The 27,534-nt window shown below is 39.7% G+C and overlaps 1 protein-coding gene across 2 annotated transcripts; it reads left to right on the forward strand.

Annotated features, from left to right (window-relative positions):
- The first annotated feature begins 537 nt into the window (after positions 1–537).
- insyn2ab (inhibitory synaptic factor 2Ab) lies at positions 538–26,523 on the forward strand. 2 transcript variants are annotated; one of them, XR_006407244.1, is made up of 4 exons: positions 538–2,137; positions 6,436–6,507; positions 23,995–24,442; positions 24,595–26,523. XR_006407244.1 is itself a non-coding variant. In XM_044373882.1 (3 exons), the coding sequence occupies exons 1-3, from the start codon at positions 933–935 to the stop codon at positions 24,176–24,178; spliced, it is 1,461 nt and encodes a 486-aa protein (XP_044229817.1). In that variant the 5' UTR covers positions 538–932; the 3' UTR covers positions 24,179–26,523. The 2 variants fall into 2 exon arrangements, 1 of the variants encoding a protein (XP_044229817.1); XM_044373882.1 differs by having other exon boundaries at positions 23,995–26,523.
- The last annotated feature ends 1,011 nt before the right edge of the window (positions 26,524–27,534 follow it).

Below are 27,534 nucleotides of genomic sequence, written 5' to 3' on the forward strand. Positions count from 1 at the left end.
ACAGAAGTGCCACAGGCATACCCAATAAACTGACTACAGAGTGTCTATTCTCATAGAAATATAAAACTATATTTTAATCAGAAAGGCTGAGCAAATGCATGATCCTGAAATAAACTTTTATGTTTATGTTTTATGTTTAATTTGGTCGCATATCAATTAATGTATGAAGTAACTGTGAATTAACATTCCGATCTATTAAGTGTGAACTAATCACATAAAGTCATAGTGAACTGATCATTTATTAATGGTGAGCAACAGGAAGTCTAGATACATCCTGCATTAATTCATGCATTAAATCATCACGAGTCATTACTTAAGTATATGATTTGTACCCTTATTGTAAAGTGTTACCACTAATTGCAGTGGAATAGTTTCATGCATTTTATTTATGATCAGTTAACACATCGTCAATTAAATCATGACTTCATGTGTTTGTAGTACATCTTTAACACATGTACTAAGACATGTTTAATTTATATAAGTGAATAAGCTAAAAACCTGAATTGAGTTAAATAAAAAGATTTACGCATATTCATATTATTTTTTAGTTTTAACTCATTATTAGCCAACAGTTTGTTCAGGCCCTGTTAAAAGTCCCGATGAATAACTTGTTTGACTACATATATGTTTCTTCACATTCACAATTGCAGATTTGACTTGTAGATGATGATGATGATTATTTTTGTTCAAGTTGTGTAGTTGTTGCTCATGTTTTAATTGTGGGACATTTCACCACGTAGAGAAATACTGTGTTTTAAGTTTTGGATATTGGGTTTTGATTTTGGATCATACAGTAGATTGTGCCTTTAATGGACGCTGTTATATAACGTGTTACCAAATTGTAAAATTATGATCCCAAAAGGACAAAAAAATTGGATTATCTGCAACAGTATCTTACTGATGTGATCCTAGATCAAATTCCTTCCCACTAGATGACAGAGCAACACAGAGTCAGATTTCTTTCTCTTTTACCTTTTTCAGGAAATATGGTGAGCAAAGAGGACACCAAATGCATCGTTCTCTCAAATTCAGATGAATCAGATTCAGAAACAGCCCCATCACACAGCCTTGATGCACAGTCTGGACAGCAGGTGAAGAAGAGAAACAAGGCCTTACAAGTACGTTTTAAAGATATCTGTGATGCTCAGAATGAACATCGGGGAAGGCGTTCCAGATCCATTTCCTGTAAAGTGACACACAGAAAATACATGACCATGCCTGCCAGACGCTCTATTCCAAACGTGACCAAGAGTACTGGTGTCCAGACATCACCTGACCTCACTAAGCGATACAAGACTTTCCCTTTTGAGAGGAAAAAAGGACATACATTTAAGCATACTGCTTTGGTGGAAGATTACAGAGGACAAAACAATGGCTTTCTGAGTGATATAAAAGCAGGAGGAGAGGACGGACAACCTCTCGGGGAGTCCTCTAAGTACAAGGGTAAGATTGTGGGGCAGACAAAAGCACTGCTCCACCATACTGATGACAGCAGTGATACGGAGGATTTGCTTTCCAGTGCCAACTGTGTGGATGGACCCTCGTGTCCAGATTCCTCACATTTCTCAGAAGAGTGCCATCTGAACAGCCCTCCCTCCAAAAGTGAACCAGAGTACCAGGTTTGTGGGACGAGGACCAAACACAAAGGATTACCCAGAGAAGATACGGATGCTGGCACTTCTTCAAAGCGTCAGCTAGCTAACTCAGAGTTTGCACAGGACAAGTCAAAGGGCACAGGCCCTGTTGCGTGGAATTCTTTGACACAGGTGGAGTCTTTAGGAAGCCCCTCTGTGAGCTGTAAAAGGAAGAAAGGCACACAGCTAAATGAACAGCAGTCACAGACGCTTCCCCATAGTGCCAAATGCTCTGCACAGTCACAAGGGCAGTGTCGGACAAGGCATGTGTCAGCCTCCTCTAAACTCCAGCAAACAGTTGGGGGGGACAAGGGCTTTCCTCCAGGAGATACAGGAGCCCCAGGCATAGGGAGCAGCCAGCAGATAATGCCCTTATCTGGAGACAAGGATATCAAAGCACAGCTGCAGGCCATGGAGAGTCTCATCAGCTCGAGCCAGGAGACCATCAAGGTCCTACTTGGAGTTATTCAGGAGCTGGAGAAAGGTGAAGCACAGAGAGAGGGGTGAGTGGAGTAAGCCTTATAGTGCAGACTTTTATCCATGCAACCAAACCAACATTATACATGCAAGCACACTCTCAGAAAAAAGCTAACTTAAAGGGTACCACCATGTTAATACTAATGTTGTATTTTTGTAGTTTCAAAGGGAAACTATGAGACTTCTAAATGTACAAAAAGTAAATTCTGAGCAATAAAAATAATGTACCAAACCCACCTTTAATTTTGTTTTGGCCACTAAATCCTACTTTTGTGGTCAGGTACAACCATTTTCTGGATGTACCAGTTGAGAGTACTGTCATATCTGTGTCCCCAAGAAACAAGGTGTAAACAAAGGTTCCACCATAAAAGACAAAAAAAGACATCAATGACACACTCCATAGTAGTGGGTGGCGGTAGTGAGTCACTTCATTGTTTGCCAGCCACCATAAAACATGAAAAGAACAAGAAGGTAGGCGACCATAACAAATATGTTGTACAACAGCCACCACCAACCACAGCTAACATAGTTACATAGTCTCGCTTTAACCATTGTTTCTTATAATAACACTGTACAAGCAATTACAAGTAATTGCTGAGATCTAGAAACATGTCGACTTCTCTACAACAAAGTCTGATGAGGCAAGCAGATGGTTGAACAGATTGTTAACAAGCCAACAGTTTAGTCAAATTATTGTGCACTTTTTTCATTCTGAGTTAAAGCCAAAATTGACTGGAAATGTTGGTAATAATCCCTCATAGCACAGGAAAACTGCACAAAAATACAGCAAGTATGGCAGGTTAGATTTGAACCTGGTAGTCAATCTATAAACTGGGATGATTTTTTAAAATGGACAGTTAAGGTTTGCTTTTGTTGTCTAGAGGCTTGTTTAAAACCATATTGGTGGTGTTTCTTGCCTCATCAGATTTCCTTAAAGCTATATGACCATGTTCCCAGATTTCAGCAATTAACTTACAAGTACAATGTAATTATTTTTAATGATGGGCTAAACTACAAAATTAAGTATTCAAAAGTGCTATTACAGTGGTGTGATACGGTATAATAACCAAGCCATCAAGTTCTAATGAGGCATTTCAAATATACACTACGGCACATGTTCTCTCTGTGTAATTTTAATGCAAGAGCAGGTGTGCCTCCGACAATTCTTTATGTGACATATTTCATTAGGGATATACCTTTTAAAAAGACAAAATGCATTAACAAGCCTCATAAAGTCCTCAAGCCATGTCCACAGCCAGACTCTTATAGCTGTGCAATTGTAAGTAATCAATGTACTCCATCTCTAAAACCCATGGCAACACAAAGCAAATTGTATTTAGGCCTTATCCATATCCAGTGGAGAACAAGGCACCCTAGAGTGGCTCTGTGGAACTTGGTTTTAAAGGCCCAATTAGTGCAGCCTCATAACACTTTGCCTTTCATCTCCACAAAACTGTGCCTCCTATAGTACCTTCACTGTGTTGTTCCATCAACGTTATTAGAGAGGTGCAGTCACAGGACACTAAGCCTGCCTTTCATAGTATATTTCCAAATACTCTTCCTTTTTTGCAGGGCTGGACAGTCAGATAGCTCTCTTTGAAGGAGTACTTTCAGATTCACCAAAAAGCCTTCATGTTCTCACCTAGGATAAATGCATGTTGTCATTTTTCAAGCACTGCTTTTAGCATATATGCAGTGGCAAAAGTATAAAGGAATGTATTATTCCAGCAGGTATACAAGAGTAACAACATTTTTGTAAGAGGGTATTTTTTCACAGGCGTTAACTCCAAAAAAACATTATTAAGAAAGCATCCTACTTCTCCTTTCAGTCTTGGTTTCAGATTTTACATGCTGTCCCTCATGTGAACTGTGAGTTAGTAACAAATATCAAAACTGATTCCTGGAAAAGTACAGCAGGAACTCCAAATAGTACATTGGCTTGTGGTCTGTTTCACATCCTTAACTTTCCAGAAATTAAGTGAAAAGCATGTTAGTGACACTTGATGTCACTTTTGATGTCAGTTACTCAAAAAAAAAAAAAACCAATGTATTTGAAGGTCATCTGTTTCACTTCTTCACATCTTTTCACCACCACGTATTTCATAACAACTGCAGTCTATAGCATAAAACCCTGTTTATGTTGAAAACCACCTCTAAGCTATTCTGTATTTATGATGTTACATAATGGTGTTCTACATACGCAATAATCAGATACAAAAGTCTCTTCTGTTGCTGCTCATGGTATCATTACCAGAATCAGTGACTGTGATTCCCCACATCATCTCCTCTATCTCATGTAAAACTCAGGATAACATACATTACATAAACAATATATAGGACGTCATGTGAAACAATGGCGCCTGACCTGATTGTAGTGGTTGTTCACAGGTTATCAGTAAAACATAAAATACTGTGGAAAAATTTATGGTCATAGAAGAATGTTTTAATTTTTGCATTGACGTGATAGTTAATCAGAGGGCCTCTAGCCTTCACGGTCCATCACACTTTGTACGTTTTATTGTCTTGGGCGCCCAGAGGTGAAGATAAGGGGGGCCTTGGAGGAGTGCCAGACCTAACTGATAGTAGACAACTTTGACCCAGAGATGCCCACTTGTTTTTCTCTCCAAGGTGGCGTGATCCTGCAAGAGCTGAGCTGCCCTGTAAAGATGTGTGTTATCTGATTTTTGTAAGCTTTTGGTATCTGACTGTGTCCATGTATACACGCTGTACCAAGAACTTCTCTGATCAGATATGTGTCATATTAAAGATATGTATTCAAGTAAGGACCACTGAGGCTCGTCGAAGTATTCCTTTATTCATCAAAGTAACTACTGGTCTGAAGTACAAGTTTTCCACGACAAATACTATGCAGTGCTCAGGCAGGCAGAGCACAGCAGGCACGTAGGCAGGGGGTGTGGACAGTAAAACTGGAATGACGAGAGCAGGACATATCCCAGGACAGCTGACGTGGGCAAACAACAGAGCAGTGAGTCTGTGCCAACAAACAGCCAGCTTACAGAACGACTTTTATAGGTGCAGTTTTTTTTTTCTATGAAATCATTCTCTGTGGCATGCTGTGATTTAATACCAGCGCCACCATATTGAGGTCATGAACATTTTACCCTGAATAGGAAAAAGAAGTGAGGGTTTTTTTTGTTGTTTTTTTCCTTTTTTGTGCTGAGTACATGCAGTGATTATAAATTTAGGTTAATACGCTTTGATTATTAGAGTGAATCTCTTTAAATTACAAGGCTGTAGATAAAAAGCCATGGCAGCAGCACAGCATGACTGTAGACCTTGTCTGTGCAGTGAGTTACTGTCCTTGCTCACAGCTGTTCAAAGAGACTTCATTTGAGAACAGGGCAGGATGGATGAACTTGTTGACCTTGAGCTCCCATCAGCATTTTCGATCTGCACAGAGGCTGTTCTGTCTCCCCCAATGAGGTCACCTCACATGTCATGGTGAACAGTTGAGGTTCAACCCCTCCACATGTGATCCATCAGGGTGAAGGGCTACCGTGACAGCAAGGAATTACATGTGCTCTAACACAGCCCCTCCCATCATACCCATGATACTGCAGCCTGCCACTGAATGCAGTGATGTACAGCACAAATACCAACATCTACATGCTTATACCATATATAAACTCAAATGGGGATAAATGAATGATAAACTGGCAATATAGAACCAACAAAGGTTGTTGTGTATTTAATATGTCCTCTTTAATATGTGCTAATATAAACCTTTGCCGTGGCATAAGAGATGGCTTATGCTTGGTTCTTTGTGGAGGTCCTTCAACATAACAAATTGCAGCTCTTATACAGTACAAACACTATCCCCTTGAGATAATGTACTTATGCCAGACTTAGACAGAGGGGATGCAATTTATCTTGTGGATTGTTCTTTTCATGCTTATTATGTCTGTAGCAAATTAAGTTGGATGAGAAATAAAAAAAGATGTACAATATAGCACAGAATGTAAAGATATTGATTTTTCATTACATTTGATTCATGTAGCATTTAGTTGCTACTTACTAGTATTGCCTATAGAATAGAGACAGAGCACATTTTCAAAATATGTCATGGCAAAGTGAGGTAATCTCGTTATGTAAAATCAGAAAGTCTACACACTTGATTAACTAAATCTGATAGAACCGTAGGATCAGAACCCCTGCTGCATTTTCAACTGTTGGGAATAAACAACATTGGGTGAAAACCAAGCTGAACAAATTTGTCGGATAGCTGATACCCACAGGTGTTGAAATATGGAGTTAAATCCTGTCGCCCTGGATCACATATATCTTTTCATCTTTCTGTTCACAGGCTCTCATACCGAACAGGACAAGACACAGCGAATTGTGACACTTGTCGAAACAGCGCATGCATCATTTACAGGTGGGCCCTTTTCACTGCCGGTGTGTCGTTAATTTTGCATTTAATGCTGTTTTGTGTATGATAAATCAGTATGATGCTTACCTGAGGTGTTTGGTACAATGATACTTTACAGCAAATGTAAAAAAGATAAAGTGCATTGTATTAACAATGGTCTGACTGATGCAAGACAGCTAAAACAGTTGAATTCAATTTTAATGAACTATTGTGTGTGTAACAGCAAATCCAAAAGCGAGGCATTATGAAATAAGCATCAGGGTTATGGAAAGAATAACTCAAAAAAGTAAGCTACTGGCAATACTTTATATATTGGATGCTGCACTATATCATGTTTTGCTACAATGGATGATGAAATAAATAACACGTACAATATCATTTGCAAGGGTTCGTGGAGATAATGTGATGGAATAAGTACAGCAGTGGGAAGTGAATACAATTGACCATATGAGGACCAAGAATTTTATTAAATCAAAACATGTCAGATTACTTAGAAACAAAGCCTGGATTAATTATATACTGTTTTAACATTAGCATTACACTGACTTCCTTAAATGTCATTTTGAAAAGACACTCATTGTATTTTAGTCAAAATACACTACAGTCTTATTGTTCTGTTCTGATATGTTCTGAAAAATGAAAAATGGCTCAGAAGCAGGTGGAAAATACACTCAAGCTGTAACCTTGTGTTATTTGTCACTGCAATCCAAAAGCCTCTGCTGAACTCCCTTCTGACCTTGTTCTCTAAAACAGGAAACCCACAGATGTTTGGAAAATACTTTCCAACCCAGAAAATACACTTTGTACTTTGGGAATTCTCTGTTGTTTTCATGTGGCCAGAGTGAGAGTAGCTTAAAAACCTATAAATCTTACATTTTAGATGTAAACTGTGTATCTTTTCTGAATGTGCTATATATTTTACACCATGCAGACTATAATAGAGAATTCTTTAAAACTGCAGCTTAACAAAGGATGTGTAGCCTTACGGCTTGATAACACCGGGCACGTCTGCAACACATTCCGGCTTGGACGCAGTCGCCAGAGCTGATCGTGGCTCGTGATCTCTAGCCAATGTTTGTGATCCCACCAGACGCACCGCAGTGCATTTCAGAAGTGTCCCAGAAGCGGCTCTTCACTCTGCTCTGCTAAACATACGCACCAAGTCTATTTCTGACAGAAGCCACCTCAAAGCCGCGTCAAGCTGCACAGAGCAGATTGAGCTGGGCAGGAAGTCAGACACAGAAACCAGTTAATTTTCAAGATACAACACCCCATGCAGACTCCCGATCATATGTCAGCAATAAACACATTTAACACACCCATTTAACAACATAGCCTACTTACCCATAGTAGAAAATCAAGGAAAATGACAAAATCAACAAAATCGGAGTAAGTCAACAAAAATTGGGCAGTTTAGTTGCACTGCTAATGCAGTGATTACTGTAACCTAAGGGCATTCATTTGGCTTTGATAGACGTAGTTTGCCGTAGTTACTGTAGTAGCAGTTCGACTGAATTTAAAAGGTGGCTGGTTCGACCGCAGTCAAAATGCTCTGCTTCTGAAATGCTCTTGGTGGGGTAGGACGCCATGAAGAGGATGGAACAAAACTGAATCAGAGCCGGAATGCTACGCAGATGCATCTGGTGGGATCTCAGCGTGTGAAGAAATCCTACTGCAAAGAAAATGGAAACTGTCCTGTATTTCTTCAGGGACCTTCTGCTTCACATCACCTTTTCTACAAGATGCTTCCTCTCTCCTCTCCCTTGACAAATGCACTTTTTGAAGTTGACCCAGATTGTGACCGATTTAGAAAACAAAATAGTCGGGAAAGTCTCAGGCCACAGCATGTTCATTTAAACATTTAATTTGTTTTAAATGTAAAACCAAATTTCCTGCATTTTTACACCACCTAACCTCTTGGATTAAGCCAAGAAACAGCCACCTACACTAGTCTATATTAGTTAAATTGAGGGTGCTATGAAAACCAAGAATGCATCAAGAACAGTGTATAATTGGGTGGATCAGGACAAGAAATGATTATTAGAATAATGAAAGGTAAAGTATGCTGCATACTAAACTAAAAACCTATTACTGGGAGTCACAAGAAAGTTTCAGAGTGACAGAGACACAGAGCATCCCTATAACCATAGTAACTCACTTTCACTCATGTCTGTGTGCGCACAGTGCAAAAGGAGAGAGAGAGATGCTGTGCTACCAGAAGAGTCGTTGACTGAGATTACTCTGAGCAGCATGAATGGGAATAAATTACAATATAATAGATTTGTATTTCATGCTTCCTCCCCGATGGTCTGATTAGCTCACTGCTGCTGTTGTACTGTGCTGCTCTGTCTTGTCTGTCCCTGCACTGTCAGTGTCCTCTTTTCGCGTGTGAGAAAATAGACATGTGGTGTAAGAGTGTGTGAAAAGTGTCAACTGCGTAAGTCTCATGGTCAATATCTGAGAGTTGGCAGCCCTGTTAATAGCCACGTTAGACTCAAAAGAGCCAACACTGATTCAGCTCCTTCGTGAACATCTCATCTCCACAGCCGAATCCTGTCTGATCAGCAAACTAAAGCCCAGTTCAGATCAATGATTCGCAACAAGACAAAAACAGTTTTAGAACGTTGCAGAGAAAATTGCAGTGGTGTGAAATGATTAGTTGCAGAGTGTCTGAAGCCATTGCCTGGTGTCTCAAAAGACCTACATTGTCAGACCTACCAGAGTGCAGTTTTAGAATCTAAGAACGTAGCTATTTCTCTTCAGCCAATCAGGAAACAGTACAGGCCTGTCCAGCTTCCAACTGCACATAGATTTCCGTAGGCACCCTGGCTCTGCCACTGCAGTAGCCAAAAACAGCTCCAGATCCTTGGTTTCCTTGTTCACTGCCTTCACCGTTTATTGATAAGTGTTACTGCAAACACTGCGAGCATGTCACTGTCATCCATTTCTTTCTTTTTTCTTTCCAGGTAAACACAAACAGAAATCCAACTAACCAACTTAATATAATAATAATCGTTGCTATGGAAACAGTCATCTGTGTCAGTGCGTGTTCCTTTGATGTGAACAGCCCAGTTTTACAGTGTTTCTGATCAGACATCTTGGCTTCTTTTGCAAGTTGCATCCAGTCTTGTTGTGAATCATTGATCTGAACTGGCCTTAATGTAAGGTGGGTGGGCTAGCAAAGTTAGCTAACGCTGACTCGCAAAACAGTTCAGCATTTTGGCTATAGTACAATCCTACTTTTAGTAAGAGTCAGTAGGCCAAGCAGGTTAATTCAAAGTACACTAGCCTATCTTTTTCTATGTTGTTTTTTCAGTCAGTGATCGCCATTAAGGTAAATGGCATGTTTCTCACCTTTGTAAAAAGTAAGATTCCTGTGAGGATTGACAGCCAATGCATGCTGTGGCAAATGATCAGCAACAGGTTCGACTGAACCAACTCTAAGGGTGGTCCAAAAATGTGTGATTTTTTTGGCTGGACTGGCAATGGAACAGCCCTATAATTGCAGTTGTCCGTGAGTGATTGAGTGAGTGAGTGAGTGAGTGATGAAGTTACACCATTGGTCAGCCAGTCGAGTGTTGGAGTTTCCCCATTGGCCATTGCTCTTTCAAAATGAAACGGTGCGAGATGATGAAAGCAGAGGACAAGAGCGTGATGCAGTGACTGTGTTTCCTGCTCCAAGCTCTGACACTCTCAGCAGTGGTGTTAAATGCAGAGAGATCAGCTAAACTCCTGTTTAAACGGACATATACCAGCGTCTCTGCCGTCTCCTCTTTCACAGCCCAGTGTGATCGACTCTCCAGCTGACAGCACTGTCAGCAGCCAGCAGGAGAGACGCTCCACAGTGCATTTGGATTTTATAACTGAACTACTACCAGGATGCAAGCTTTTTATTTCTCTGACGTTTTCACATCACGGTCGATCAACAACAGCATTAAAACTAAAAGTCTTACAGGTAAAACATGCGACTCATGAAGCTATTATATCAGTTTAGTGTGGGGTAGCTGCTCTGAAGGTACATTTGATTAATCTGTAACTGCAGTAACTGGGCAGAGATAAGCCTCCTGAATTTGCACCCAAAATGCTGTCAAAACTTTTACAATTTACAATTTAATTTTTACAATTTCCACCAATGCCCCTATGATCATCAACCGGGACAGAGGCAGAAAAAAGACGGATAGGGGCATGAAACAGATCACACAGTTTAAGCACTCCAAATAACCGTCACTCTGACAAAACACTCAATGCAGAGTGAAAAAATGAGAGACATCCTCAGAGTGAAACAGATGAAAGAGCAAGGGGAGTTAACAGATAGGTAATTAAAGTAGTTATAATTAGAATTAAAATAAGTTCTTTTTCAAATCACATATCCCAAGATATGAGTGGAAAGTATTGTTCTTGCAACTGCATTCATACTCTTTTTTTACTCAAACGTAACTTAACCATGTCATGTGATTTGCCACCTCAGTGCACTTTAACAGCAAATATTACTGGGACCACTACAGAAAATTGCAGATGAACATTTAATACCCAGGAATTCACATTATAGACACTACCACTGACTATCCCTTTAACAAATTGGCCACAATTTCACACATTGACCATATACAGTCCAGCCATATACTAAGTTTTGATCTAGTCTTGTTATTACTTGTTTTTGTCAGTTGCTGAAAATAGTAAAATGATCATTGATATAGGCTGCTTAAATATAATCACCTGATTGCGGAGACTGTATGATTATAAGTTTATTTTTAAGAAGATAAGATGTGGGGTAGCAAAACTGTAACTTTGCCCCTCCAAATTGAATAATGTGGATGCATTTGTTCCACTTGCTCCATTGCTCAGGCACCTATGCTGATACCAACAGATTTGTTCTTGTGACATTTTCCAATTTTCTTGTGTTTAGAATTTAGAGCAAAAACAAAATTCCCAAGTACTCCAGGTATGCCATGTCGTATAGGTCATGTACAGATAGTCGGCCTTTGTCCACAAGTGGAAAAACACTTGTTTGACCTCAAAATTATAACACTTTAATCTGAATGAATTTGGAGATTACTTAATAAATAAAATGTTATGTAAAATTAATATCCTTTTCACCCTTTTTTAGACATTAATGTATTTCATTATGACAATTTCTGCAATTCAGTGGTTGCTAGGAATATTTTCATACTCCAACAACTGTCTCAGGGTCTTTATGCAGGTTGCAGTCCAGGAGAGCATCCTCTACTGCACCCGACAGTCACATCACCTATGATAACATATATTCTCTCGTCCATCCCTGTGACTGTCACATCCTCTTGACTGCCTCCTGTCTAAGTCATGGATTGCTTTGCTTTAGGAGGACGTGTTTTGGCATCTAACTTCATGTCAAAACATTTCCTCTTTATTGCTAACATCATGATACGTCTCTGCTCAGATGACACAGCTTTGACAGCTGTGGTAATATTTTTTGGGGTCCAATAAAACCATTGCTGACACTCAAAAACAGTTTTGGTCTACTGATTTCCTACAGCAGACCAAGCTTGGCGGTATGAAGTTGTTTTTAATCTTGGGTGACATTTTTGTTAATTAAACTTGCACAAAAAATGGTGTGGAAATGTAAGACTTATATATTAATTTGGGGGTATTGATTATGCTAATAATCATATGATGAACACATACCCTCTCGTAAACAGGTTGCATTCATCAAGTTGAAGCAAGCCATTTACAGTAGGTTTGTGCAGTTAGGTTGGTTTGCTGAGTTCACTTTGGAATACATGTATGGGTCTTAGCATGACTAAGGAACAAGACCAAAGACTTTTTTATGTCCCACTCCTGTTCCATACAGAACCAAACATATAAACAAGATGCTTTCTTCTTTTAATATCTCTCTGTCAATACAAAATGATAACAGAGACAGAGTGATGCAGAGTTACAGCCACTCTCACTCCTCTACACAAAGGCAAAAGAGAGCAGCCATGGACTGTAGTGAAGAGGAGAACAAGGGGATCTCCTTCTCCTCTACCTGCTCTACCCCCTTCTTAAAAATGACTGAGGGCGATGAAAGACAACAGTCAACAAACACCCAAATTTTCCCCCACCTTGCAAGATTCTCACTGAAAAACAGAGGCCTATGTTGAAAGAAATGTACAAGCTGCTGATGAACATCAGCAACCTTTGCTCAGAATTCACCAAATCATGCCAAGCTGTCCCAATAAAAAGCAACAGATACCCCCAGAGTCCCTATCTCCCCTGCATCAATTTTCCAAATGTTTTTTTTTCTACTGAACTGGGCCCCTGTCTCAGTCTCAAGGACTTCACTGAGCTAGAAAATAGTGTGTACCTTACTGCCCCCACCCCCACCACCACCTCCACCAAGAGATTTTCCGTCAGTGGCTCCAACACTCCCTATCCCTGTTTGACTAGCTGCAGAACAAACAAGTCATTTGTCACCCCACACTGTTCGTAAGAAAAAAAAGGCAAATCTCACCAAAATTTCTCTCCAAGATTTACAGAGTGAACAAATCAGTAATGTAGGAATATTGCACCCCTCAGTGTTAGGTCTGAGACTGGGTAGCATCTTAAAAAATAATAATAATAAAACTAACAACAACAGCAATTATCATTACCATAACCACTCTCACCATCATGCTCTTAATAACTGTAATCTTTTAAAATTGAGCAGTAGTGCACATGGTCAAAAAGTGATGGAGGATTAATAATAGATACTAGGTAAAAGCCAGGTTAAAAAGGTGAATTTTTAACAGGTGCTTAAAAGTGCCGTGTGATTCAGTGATTCAGCTCAGATTCAATGGTAAAGAAATCCACAGTTTGGGTCCAGAACTAGATCTAAGTCTTTGTCTTAGTTTTTGATATGGTGAGCAGCTGAGAGTCTGTGAATCTAAAGGCTCTGCAAGGGACATATCTTTGCATCATATCACCTGAGTAATCAGAGGCAAGACCATAAACACATTTGTAGACAAGTACAAGAATCTTGTTATCTTGTCTTGTCTTTATCTTGATCTTTAAAGCTAACTGTAAGCCAGTGCAGGGATTTTAGAATAGGAGTGATGTGAGCTTTTCTTTGAACTAAAAACTCTTGCAACAGCATTTTATATGAGCTGTAATTTATGAATAGTCTGTTTGGCGGATACCTGTGAACAACACATTGGGAGACGAGTGTACTTGTAATATAAGCAAGCACAAGCTTTTCTGCATTTCTGATTGAAAGAAAAGTTCTGACCTTGATAATATCCTTAAAATGACAGAATGCTGTTCTAGTTATATTCCTTTTATGTGGCTGGAAAGTTAAATCAGATATGTGCTGAGATAGTGCAGTAAATTGTAGGCACATTTTTTGTCTTTGGGACCAATAATTAGGACCTCTGTTTCATCTCGATTTAAATTGAGATTCTTCAAATCATCCATAAATTCATGTCAGAGATGCAGTTCTTGACAAAGTAAGGGGGGCTCACGTCATCAGGGCAAGCAGCTATAAAGAGTTGGGTGTCATCTGCATATCAGTGAAAATAATAATCTTGTTCCAGATGATGACCCCTTGTGGTAACATATAAAGACTGAAAAGTAGTGGGCCCGGGACAGAGCCTTGTGGCTCTCCATATGGAATATCTGTTCTTTGTGATGAGGAACTTTGAAATGAGACCAAAAAAAGTTGAAATCTGATAAGTAGGACTTATACCAGCTTAGGGCTGTGTCTGAGACCCCTATCCTTTTATCCAACCTATCAATGAGAATGTCATAATCAACAGTTTTGAAGTCTGCATTGAGGTCCAGAGACAAAAGAAAAAGTTTTTTACCTATCACAGACTGAGATCATTTATAATTTTCACCAGAGTAGTATCAGTGCTATGCCTTGCTCTGAAACCAGACTAGGAGTTCTAAAATCACATGTTTTTGTTTATGCAGTCTGTCAAATGGATTGACTAGCTTTTCCAGGATTTTGCTGAGAAACAACGGGTTGGAAATTGGACTGCAGTTGGTTGATCTAGTTGTGTCCAGATTACTAGTCTGCTAGGAATGGTTGAAAACAGGAACATAATATTTCTAGGCACTGAGCCAGGTCATCAATCACTTTGCCGGGATTTGATTTTGAGGATATTTCTCTTCTGATTATAGTTACCTTATCTCAGAAAAAAATGGCAAATTCATCAAATTTGGATACAGATAGCAGTTCTGGATAAACCATGGGCGGAAGACTTAGCAATTGATCTATTATTGAGAATAATAATCAAGAATTGTTGTGGTTGTCCTTGATCATATCTGAAAAGTATACTCTCCTTGTAGTTTTTTGTTGTACAGAGCATGTAAATTAATTTGCAGTTTGGTTTTCCTCAGTTTCTCTTTAATAGTGCTATCCCTTCGTTTTTCCAAGGAGTCCTTGATTTGTTTCTAATTAACTTTCTAATTTCTTTCTAATTGACTTTAGGAGGAGTTACAGAATCAATTTTAGCCCTTATCTTGTGCAAACGCTATGTGCCAAAGTAGTTGATGTTGCCAAAGTAGTTGATGAGGAGGCTGACTGTTAAAAAGGTGTGATGAAACCTTAATTGCAAAAGTGTTTAAAATGTCAATGCATTCTCTAACAGTAAAATAAACACAACTCTGATCAGTAACAACAACATCAGTTGTAAGGTGTAATCTCTAATAATGGTCCATGGTTTATGACAACGTCCATCTTAATGGCCCCAGTCCCCTGTGTAAATCTTATATCCCTAAGTGGGACAGTAGGGGGGACTTCGGGTAAGCAAACTTTTGTTGACCTTGCTGTCTTTCAGTCCCACCTCCCCCGATAAAGACAGTGCTGTTTTCTCATTTTGTTGTCACTTTTATGTGTGTTTCTCCCTTGTCTTCCTGAGGAGACATTTTGGGCCTTGACACAGTCCCTAGTAAGACAGGAGAAAGAAGACTGGTGATGATTATGTGGCAACACACGCCTGGCATCTTTTGTGCCCTTGTTGATCTTCTCCGCCTACGGGGGAGAGACTCAAATTTTTTTCTCCAGTTTCTTTCATCTCTGATTTTCTTTTGTATAACGGAAGAGGGATGTTGGAGTTTATATTTCCACACAGCCTTTGCATCCATTTTTGTTAAAATGAAAGTCATCAATTCTATAGCAGTCTCTGTGCTTCCAAAACCAACCAAAATTATCAATGTAGTTCATATTATGAGCAGAACATAACGTATCTAGCCAGTATTGAGTATAAACGGCCAAGGTAAACATTCCATGCCTTTTTGTATGACGGGATTTAGGCCTGACATAAAAACTTGGGTTGAGAGTTCATCAGGAATAACCAGCAGGTATATGACGTCTCTTTTAGGAGTTCTGAGCCCCTATTAGGAATTTCATTAGCTCCCACATGTATGATAATCCTGTCATTGCCTGTGTGGTTCAGTGTAATTTCAAGTATTTTCTGGGCCATGTCAGCAACACCTGGCAGGTAACACATTTCAGCAGTTTGCTCTTTACACACTTAATTATTGCATCTCCCACAAGAGGGGTTTTTGGCTTGAGAGCCTGTTGGACTCGAGTAGACCTATTTCTAGTTTAATTACATACTTTATGCATAGACAAACTTTTCGAGGAGGCATAAGTGATGGCATTGCTAGACAGAAGCCTCATACTGGCAGTGTCAGTATAAGGCTTGTGTCTTGCATTTACATCAGTGTGCTGCAGAGATGTTATCATTGGAATTACTGGTGTCACTGATCAATACATTACAATCTGGGATATCAACAGCAGCAGTAAGGAGCTGATGCTAAGACTCGCTAACAGAGGTCTTCAAGTGCAACGTCTGTTTCCCAGCTCTATTTTTAGAGAAACATGGTGGAGGTAAAGCCTCCTCTCCTTGTTTTTATTTTTATTTCTACCACAATCAATCAACTTCATCAATCCAGAGCTCCGACTTTGATGCAACAGGAGTAGAGCATGAGATAGTCTTTGGTCTTGCCCCTCGGGTGAAACAACTGCATGTCAGGGTCAGCTGAGATGTCTTTTTTTCACCAAATGTCCATGGGTAAATGGTCCAGAGCAGGGCACAGTGTCATCATCCTGGGATTGACTGGTGACCTGTTGAGGGTATAGCTAATGGATGGATGGATGGAGGTCCAGGACAGGATATTTGCCCTGTTTTTCTCAGTGAAAGTGTCAAATCAAAAATAAGGTCAGCTGGTATAAAACCATAGTGAGTCCACTCTCAAACTGTTGAAAGTATCTCAAGTAATTCAAAGTAATCCAAAATAAACAACGGAAATGTGGAAAAGTTGGATTTAAAAACAAAAGCTTGACTAAAGAGTCTAAAGAGGTTTTAAAAATATTCCAGTGTATGTTTGAACATAAGAGCTTATCAAGAGTATATCTGCTGTCTCCTTCAGTCAGTCATGATGTCCTTATTGAGAAGCTAGAAATGTGGGTTGGGCTCTCTGGCACAGTTCTTGACTGGTTTAGGTCTTACCTCATGGGTCAAGCCTACTTTGTTTCCCTTGCGGAATTCTGTTAAAGAGTAAATATTTACTGTGGTGTGCCCCAAGGTTTTGTCCTGGACCCCATTCTTTTTGTCTGTACATTCAGCCATTAAGCCCTGATCATCCACAAACATGGTATACATTTCTATGCAGATGTCACACAGTTCTACATCTTTGCCTCACCTGATGATCTGTGCTTTGTCAACAGTTTTTGAAATTGCATTTCAGAATTGGATAGCACAACATTTTAAATAAGGACAAAACAGAAACTAAAGGCAGAGTGAACCTGATTTTGCAGCTGATTGCACATTCTCTTAAAATCACATCTCTCTTTGATAGTCAGCATACCCCCAAGTTTGAGATTTTTAAATTAAGCATCTCTCTTGCAACTTTTAAGATGATTTAAATTCATTGCTTGCTTTTAAAGAAACAAAAAAATTCTTAAAAAATAATGTTTTGTACAGGTACTTATAGTTTCCCAGACCATGTGTCCTACTGAATGTGACGATCCCATGATTTTCCTCTTGAGCCACTTTGAAATTTGTAGTTTCAACAATTATTGGATTGGATTGAACGTTTTGGCACAGATATTCATGTTTCCCTTAGGATGAACGTTGCAAGATGAATCACCTTGAGGTTCATCAAGGTGATTCATTTCACTTCTTCACCTGGAAGAAAATTGACCAGGAGTGTAAAAATGCACTTCAGGTCATGTATAGCGCAAGTTAAATGTGAGCCATTGTGCCGCCTGTTTTAGACACCTCTATTGATTGAAATAGATGAACATCTGTCCCAGAAGACAAACATTAAACAAACAACTGAAAAATGTGACTGAAATGCTTCCTGTGTAGACACAGAGAGACTGTAAGCTCTTTTAATTATAACATTTTATTCTGTGTTCATTCCTGTGCTCTCACATCGCCAGAATACCACAGTGTTTCAGTGTGTGTGTGTGTGTGTGTGTGTGTGTGTGTGTTGATTTGTGTCCCTATTTATCAAATAGGCCTTTTCATTGGTTTGTTTTAGTGGGTATAGCCAACAAGAATATTTATAACAATGTAAATTAATGATCATATAAGCCTATAGGTGTAATATCAATTTTGTAGATCAGTGTCATGTGATTTTTACTCTGGACCTATCTTTTAATGATGTCTTACTGTGAATTAGTAGAGCAAGGGAGTAGATTTGTTGTTTCACCAAACTGAGAGGCAGACATTAGAGGTAATATTGTTTGTAAGACTGAAGCAGGAAACTCAGATGAGTAAAGAAAAGTCCTAAAGCGTAAACTGAGTTTCTCTGTTTGCATTTCTTGATCTTGCCTTGATAAGACAAAGCATACCAACTCTATGTCAGAGAAGAAACCTGGCTTAAAGGTATACTATGTAGGATTTTTCGGTTGGTGTTTGTAAACAGCGTTCAAAGTTGGCTCTTCCTCCTCGGCTCAACCACAGCAAGCCTAGAGCAGAGAGAGAGAGAGAGAGAGAGAGCAGCGGTGGTCGAGCAAGCTAGAGAGTGAATGAAGAGAGCGACCAACACTGGTGAGAACAAAGCCCTGAATCAGATAAATAAAACGTTATTTTCTGATTGTTTCATGGTGGTTATGTTCTAAAGTTGCCTGATATCAGACAGAATTGTCATCGTTACAATCTGTTTCCTTCTCCAGTCTGACGTTGCCTCCACTCTAATTGATTTCCGTGGGGAAGGGGAGATTCGATCCATCACCACTAAACACTCTGACTGTTAGTGACATGGTGGATGACATACTGTGAGTTGGGCGGTGCTTGGTTTTGGCTCATCTGTTTTCAACATGGTGGATGGGTCACAAACTTTTTCATGTTACAGCTAAACAGTACAATAAAATATGTTTCTGAAAACATTTGACATGAAAAATAGGCAATGCAGTAACAGAATCTTGATTCATATTTGATCAGCACTGCGTAGTTTTACTCCTCCTTGGTTCCAGCTTGACAACACTTGACAACAGCTTGACAATGGTGTTAGTTCCGCCCGTGGCACTGATTGGCTAATCGTTAGTCCCCCTATGGCACTCATTGGATTGATTGCTTTTTCAACCAAGAAACCGCTGTTTCATGTCATGATGCCAGACCAACAGAATCAGTCAACTTGACTCAGTGGAGTGGGCAGATTCAAAGGTCTCGACCCAGGCAAGTTCTGAAGCACAAATAAACACGCTCACATTCACTTTGTGTGAATGCAGAGCTTCATCCTGTCCGCTCTGGCCTCTCTGCTCTGCGTGTGTGTAGCTCAGTCCCGCCCGCGGTCAAGCAGACGCACAGACCTGCAGCTCTTTATACATGCATGACACAGAGACAGAGAGCTGAGCAGAGCAGAGGAGAGAGACTGAGACAGCGATGTAAACTGGTCGTTACACTAGATAAATACACCGCCACACACTTCTAGTGGGTTGTAAGTGATGATTGAGAGGAATTACTTTTGTATGAGTCTATACATTGTTTTTTTTAGGAAAATCCTGCATAGTATACCTTTAATTAAACTCTGAACAATTTCTGATGGAAAAAGCGCCTTGAGTCTATTGTCACTAATACAGCATGTGGAATGGTAATAAAATCACAATGGAGATACACTCTGCAGAGTGCTAATAAAATGGCGGATTATCATTTCATCTGTGCTCTGTATCATTAAATAGCTGTTTATTTTAGCTCACCCAATGGTTTTTAACAGTCACTGAACAGAGCAGAGCTGTATTTGGCAAGCAGGGCAATCTATCTTGTTCCTATCTATTTCTGCCAAAAAAAATGTCATAAATATCTAAAATCCTGCAAATAGTGCTGTTCAGCACAAACCTTTCAAGACTGAATGATGTTTTTTGAGAAAATATAACAGCATGTCTTTACTGTTTATCACTGCTCTTTATCTCAGGTGTAATTTTACTGTCACATACCTCATTACTCAAACTGTTGTATAATCCCATCTGTAGCATCCCTGTTATTCTAGTAGTCCCTTGATCCAGTGGGTTAAATTGCGGATAGGGCAGCAGTAATCACATTGGTGGACAAACACCGCATGACACATTGTTGAACAGTCCTGAGTGCTGTGAGGTAAATTAAAACGAGCCAACAACAGCAAGTTGGGACCAAAAGATCAATTATTGCTCAAAGTTAGACAGCAACTACATGTTGCAACCACAACAAAGAGTAGCAGCCCCTGAGACGCATCCCTTAATTTCAGAGCACTCCAGCACCTCAAGTATGTCAGGACTCAAGCAGCTGCTGAGCTCAGGTACTAAATCTGACTCAGTGGGTTTTATCCAGCATTCAGCTCTCCCTTGACAGCCTCCGCCCATCCCCTGTATACTGCAGAATCTCTGCAACAAATAAAGAATAAAGAGAGGGAGAGAAAGGCTGAACATATGGAAGATGAATCAGGAGAATAACACTGTACTGTAAGTGTTCCTCACATCAGGGATTAAACAAAAGAGAGAATCCTTAAGGGGTCAGATCACTCAAATTTTTCACCTACCTCAACTGATATATAGACATGCAGATAGTTCTGTTTTTTTGTTCAGACTCTGAGGAACTATTTCTGCTTCCATCCCAGTACAATGGAAAGGAATGGAATTTTATTTGCAACCAATAAAATGACTCTGGATAATCAAGGACAGTGTGTGCTGTGGGTTATCCAGAGTTGCGGGTAAAAACAGGTTGCTGTTTAATTTTTCAGCTGTTGTTTTTCAATGCTGTGCACACCACAAACAAAATTGCACTCACTTCCATTTAAGGAACCTGGGGAAAAAAATAACTTAAAGATATATGATTTAGGCCCCATTTGCACGTAGTATTAATATGTGATCTGTATCTGGACACATTATCTGGATAATGACAGCATTTACACTTGGTATTGAAATGTATTCTCATTTTTCTCAATTGTGCCTGCATTGGGATCAGATCGCAATATGCAAATTAGCTAGGCGGAGCTGGCAGACTTTTACACAAATATGGCACATGCCAGGTCAAGGAAACTGCTGCTATGAACTAACATCATTCTTTTCTGTATCACTTTTTGTGAGGGAAGACTTTTAGCTACTACTACTTTAGCTGGTAGGAAGAGAGGGGGGTGGTAGGTGACTTTTCAAATGTGGTCTGGCCAATCCGATGGCATTCCGATTACAACGTGTTCGGGGTGCATTTATACTTTGCAATAACATGCATTTTCCCTTATCCAGATGGCATACCCAGATGCAGATCACATTTTCATACCAGGTGTAAATGTGGTATTAGAGTAGAGACTGTATCCACCCTCAGCTCTTCACAATTTCTTGCTACGCACGTGTAATTCAGACAAGAGCTTCAGTTGCAATTTATGTATGACCAACCACTGAGTCAACCTAAGCCCATTTAAAGAAAACATGTTCAGATCAAAGCATTAAAGGCTTTTTCTCCTACCATGCTGAGTTGAGTAAGAACCAGAATTTGAATCAACGTGTACAATGTAGTGTTTCCAATTTGGAACTAACAATGACTTTGAAAAACAGTTAAGTTCAGTAAAAGGCATTGCTGTATGATGAGACGCAAAGGAGCTCATTAGCACTTGTGTCCCATGTCGAGATGGCAGAGCTGTGGGTGTTTTGGTGAACGATTGTCACAATTGCCTATTCTGTTTTGTTCTCATTAATGAGATTGAGGTTTTTCTGTGCATTTGTGAAGCAGAGAGCCATGTAATAGAGAAACGCCAGTGGCTTTTTTTTATCTGATATACAGTACATGACAGCAGAAGAATTTTTGCATCTGATTTACATAACCTGTGGGAAGTTTCTGCTTCAACTGTTACCTGTCAGTGGAGGAAATAACTGTCACTCTCTCGTGATTTAATCTACTATACCCCGTCATGCAGTTCTGAGGATGCTGCGCCTTAACTACTCATCTTGTCAAGTGGAGGGTTTGAAACTATGAATGGCCAAAGGGGAAATCAAGGGAGGAGAAATGACTTAACGTTGAAAGGTGCCAGTAACAGAAAGAACAGAGAATAGAGAGCAAGTACACACTATTGAATGAATGAGTATGAGGAGCTAAAAAGACATCTCACGGCAGCAGAATCCCTCCCAGGAGCAACAATCATTGAATGGTGCTCAGCTCACCACGACCACAGACAAACAAACGGCTCGCCACTGATCACAGCACTAGCTACTCACACTGCATAGCTAAAGAGATGATTAATCTGCTTTGGTGAATGCCCTAGAAAAGCCCTCCCTGTCTCCAGCTGCTTCAATCTCTGTGTACAGAGATGATCTTAGATATAGTGCTTTTGTTTGCTGAAGCACCTGCTCCCCAGAGCCACCCGCATCGTACAGTGCTGCCTCTGGCTTCCCACCGGGGCATTTGTCCACAGCATACAGTAATTGCAGTGATCTGCCAAGTGATTAATTGCTTAATAATTTCTGAGGCTATTCTGTGGTGCACTGTACTGCTGTGATTTTCCTATACTTTCTGTCAAGTCAACATTATTTTTTTATGTAGCAGTTGTAAAAGATACATTTGTCACAATTTTTTTTTAACACAAAACTAAATATACAAATAGAGATAAAAGCAAGCAGAAATGAAACTAATGATGACAAGAGCAAGAGATGTAGAGCATAAAGAAACAGCAAGATAAATGCCTCTGTTTGTTGTAAAAGGTGCGACAAGAGGCTTCACAGCAAAAAAGTGCTAAAAAAAAACTTTTTTTCATGTAAATAACAATAATAAGGTTCCCAGGATCTTTATACATTTCTGAATTGCTCTTCATTTAATATAATGTATTGATTCATTGGGAGTCCCAGCCTGCCAAACTACTATCCAGCTCTCCACGGAGGTTTTAATAGAGCTCTGCTCTTAGCTGACACTTATCTTAAGGCTGAGGACAGCTCCAGGATTCATTATGTCACTTTGAGTACAGCATATCCTTCAGCGAACTAATTACACTGCCCATCAAAGCGGTTACTCCATCAGGCCAAGCTTTGTACTTTAATGTCTATTTGTCTGCCTGCAGACAAGGAGAGGACTACATGTTTGACCTTGACATGTCAGATGTCATCTCTTCTGGCAGTTCTCCCTTTAACTTTAATCCTCTAGAATGTCAGGAATGAGCTATGTAAGTAGAAGTATTCACTGCAGTGTGTTTAGTACTGTTGGCGATAAAGAAAAAAAAAAGGTTGAATCAAAATGCCTCAAACCAAAAAACAACAGAACATTTCATTACCTGGTAGGGTTTGCTGAGGGGTTTCACTTTGGCAGGCAAATAGTAGATGATTCATTCTCTTTTATTTTCACTATGATGCTTTCAAAATTTATTGCATACCCCAGGAATAAATACATTAACAGAACACTACAAATCAATAGCAATAAAGTGAAAGGAGATGGTGTATAATAGTGCATTTATCCTACGCTTGAATACAGGCAGTTAATCAGGGTCTGTTTGGCCTCTCAATGGTTTCATTTGGATGGGATTAAGCCCCACATCTCTCCCAGGCCTGGGAGATTTAATCGGAGAGAGAGTTCAACTCCGGTGCCGGAACAAAATCAGACGATGACCAGCCTGGGATTACACTGATGGATGTGGAAGTCTGATGTCAGGAGCAACCCACATTCTGGCTCTTTTTTTTATACAAATATAATCTATGCAGGAAAAGCCCTTTGACTGCATGCATAAAAAATATAGAGATGATGCAAAGGAACTCTATTACTCGGAGGAGTCTCTGAAATATGGATATGTGCCGCAAGAGATATGTGCTGCCAGGATGTCTGTCAGTACAGTTGAACCGTTTGCCTCCCTCCCAGCCTCCATCTGGACATCAGTGGATTACTAACATAAAAAATAAGTCAAAAACTGAGTCATAAATGTTACAGTCACCAAAAAAGACTAATCAAACTTTAAAAACCTTTAGATTAATGCCCTTTGTTTCACCAGCAAGAAATCTGCAATCTACTATTAAATCCTAGAAATATTACAAGTGTTGTAAGTGTCATACTGTGAACTGAATAATCTAAAATTCTACATCTTATTCTTGTTCTGCAGTGTGGAGCTGGACTTCAAGCTGCAGGAGGACAAGCTACAGCCCTTGATGACGAGACTTTGCCCCCTGGACAGCCAACAATGCCCTGCTCTGCCTTACTCCAACGAAGTGTTCACATCCACACCGAAGCGCAAGTCCAAGACAGAGTCCAAAAAGCATGCTCGTTGGAAACTCTGGTTCCTTTGAATAAAACATGAAGGCTTTGGAAATGGCCTTTTATTGGGCACATTAATACCCCTGCTATTCTAAAAATGGATGGAGGAATATTCAGAGGGAGTAATCAACCCATGGGAATGGATAGCGTCAGAAAACCAGTTCATTTGGGGTTCTGAGTTGAGACTGCACGTCAAGTCAGCCGGGGGACAGCAAAGACTAAAAACATTTTAAATTCTGCCAAACCTTTTTCTGGCATGTTTGCTGGAGAGGATCGACTTGTATCTGCAAATCTAGGTGAGCTTTGGGATACATTTTTGCACATGTATTTTTTAAGCTGCGTTAAAGTGGATGTTATTTATATACTGGGTAAATGCACCTCTCACTTTGTAGTCACCTTTTTTATGCATTTCTCCAATGCAATGCACTTCTGGTCTTTTTCCCCTTAGAGCATATTGCTTGGCAACAAGAGGAGGCGCCATGTGGAGGGCCTTTTATGAGTGAAGCTATAATCTCTGAATGGACATCAGCCCCACCTCCGGCAAAGCACAAACATTTGACTATTAAGAGGAACACACGTAAAAGACTTAAACACAGTACAGTACATGACAGTATGTCAGTGCTGTTCTCATAACCCTGTCTATTCTGTCCTTTTCCTCTTTATCTGTTAACATCCTGCTCAGTCTGTCTGTCTGACTGAACGTCTGCCTGCCTGCATTAATAACCCCTGTCTCTTCCCTCACTCAGTAACTCTTCCCCTTTAGCTCTCTCTGTCCTTTCTTCTGTCTCTCCATGCAGCTCACTGCGCAACCAACCAACTAGCAAACCAACTTTGCCTCAGTCATCCTGTCCTTTTCTTTTGGCTACACTGACACAATGTCCAGAATCTATATTTTAGAATATCTGCATCTTTTTAGCAAAGTACTGTCCGATGATAAAATGTTTTTAAAAAAAAAATACATGTTTGGGTCACTCCTCTTGAAGCAGGTACAATTCTTGAAAGTCTTCTAGGTAAGGTCAGATTTTTAACAACACATACAATGTTTTCACTACGTCTAAGGCATAGTATTTTTATGATGACAGTGTTTTCATTTTTGTTCTGAATTTCCAGCAAAAAGTAAAGGCTATTTTGACATTTCTCCTTGAGTCCATTAAGAGTTTGCCTTGCCTCTCGGTCACACACATTTTGTCACAGCAAAGCTCTGATGCGAAGTCTTGAACCTAATCTATTTTGCAGTAATTTGTTTCATGCCCAGTTAACTAAAGTGCTCACTTGCGGTGTTGTTTTTTAATATTGATTTATCTTGCCATGCAACTGCGGAACCCACCTTGTAAAATGAAACAACTTCTTTTTCCAGCAATCAATTTCAAAACACCAAACACCTGTCTACCAACCCTCACAAACAACTGTGCACTGAATTTGTAAGAGTAGAAGGGCTATATACAGTGCTAAGGGAATAATGGTAGCAATCTTACAGCTGATAAGACTTGTAGCCACCAGCTTTGGTTAAGTAAAAGGAAAAAGAAAAAAAAACATTGATGATGTAGCAATGATACTGAGTTTGCACGCTGTTACAAAGCAGGTATATATTGAATTCTTAAAGTAATTTTATAACAGCAGATATTGTGTAGATTACTGTTAAATGTCAAAGAAATGCCAGGAAGATACAAACTAGCCTGTCATCATTAGATTACATATTTCAGGTCACCAATTTCCATGCAAGGATCTGTACATTGAGAAAGTGCAATTTAGTGATTATGTGCAATATTATGCATTTTTCTACTGTTTATACATCACAATTAAAACATTTTCAACTGAAGGTGATTGTGCTCCTACTGTATGTCTACTGAATGCTAAAAGCCAGACCTGCACGTACACAGAGTTGTCTCCATCCTGTGTCAAACAGTCCACATTTTATATTTTTTGTGCTTTAGTGAAGCAGAGTTGGACCATTACCCGAGCTCAGCAGCAGTGCAGTTGAGCTCCTTCTTCTCTCTTCTAGTGTGATTAGTCGTCAATGGCGAGGAAAGATGCAACCTGCATGTCAAGACCGGGGAGGTGGGGGTTCCAGTCCATCAAACTAAGTGACCTGATCCCACATCTATCCCACTCTCCTTATCACCCCCCACTGTGTCTTGTCTCTTTCATTCTCTTCAGCTGATTCCTTCTCCTTTGCTTTTATTTTACCACTGTTCTCTGTCGTTTGATTCCTACAGCATTTCCTTCCTATTTATTCCACAGCTCGCTATATTAGCTCCTTCCTCTGCTATCAGCTTCGTACTCGCAAGCATATAGAAATTCCCATTTTCAGTTTCTGTTTCCAAATGGCAAGTTAGTTTATTAGCTGCAGATTGGGTGGAAAAAGCCTTTTTTTCCATTAATTGGCATTATTTTCATTATTATACATTTTTAGTTTAAGTGTTTTCTAAATAGTTTTAAAACAGAAGACAAAAAAATCCACACAATCAGAAATTGGTGCAGTAAGTGATATGCATTTTAATATAAATATTCATTCAAATATGTATAAGATGTAATTGAAATCATCATCAGTGTAGTAATACATTTGGGTTTTGCAAGTAATTCATTATGTTATGAATACAAATAAAATTGTAAAAGTGTAACTTCACCCCCAGGTCTGAGCCTAACTCCACTGCATAATTTTGAAAAATGCTAAAAAGTGGGCAAGGGGTTGAGAGGGGCATGGATGTGTGAGGTAGGAGGGCAGGAGTTGCTCAGTGACATCCCCTGGCCAGAGAAGAATGATGATAATAAGAATAATAAGAATAATAATAATGAAAGGAAGACAAACAATGACATTTAAACAAGCCAGAAGTCATTTTTAAATAAACCTGTCTGTATTTAACTTGGTTTATTTTCACGTGAAGACAGTTTTAGCTTCAGGAGCTAACAGCAGCACTGACCTGCACGAGGAAATCTCTTCGTCTGTGACTATAGATACTATCGAGCTGCAATCCGCTGCTGCTCTGCAACAGACATGTTCAGTAAAGTGGAGCTCCGGTTACATCACAATTTAAAAATTTAAAACAAGATTTTACCAGCTGATAACTGCAGGAGCTAACAGCCAGAGAGCTACAGGACGAAATGCAAAGAGGATTTCTGCTGTTTTTGTGGCTGCCAGCAGCATTTCCTATTGAAGACAGTCACAGACGGAGAGATTTCCTCCAGCAGGTCAGTGCTGCTGTTAGCTGCTGAAGCTAAAACTGTCTCGATCAGCATATATTTGAAAATGAGAGCGGGCAGGCAGCGCAGTTTCACAGACTCACACTCAATGGGGGGGAGCTGGGGGAGGTGGACATTAACATTCTACTATTTATATAAATTTCATGATGTAGAGAACTCCTAAATGGTCTACTCCACGTCAATACTG

The sequence above is a fragment of the Thunnus albacares genome, chromosome 14 (genome assembly GCF_914725855.1).
Source record: "Thunnus albacares chromosome 14, fThuAlb1.1, whole genome shotgun sequence".
Classification (NCBI taxonomy): domain Eukaryota; kingdom Metazoa; phylum Chordata; class Actinopteri; order Scombriformes; family Scombridae; genus Thunnus; species Thunnus albacares.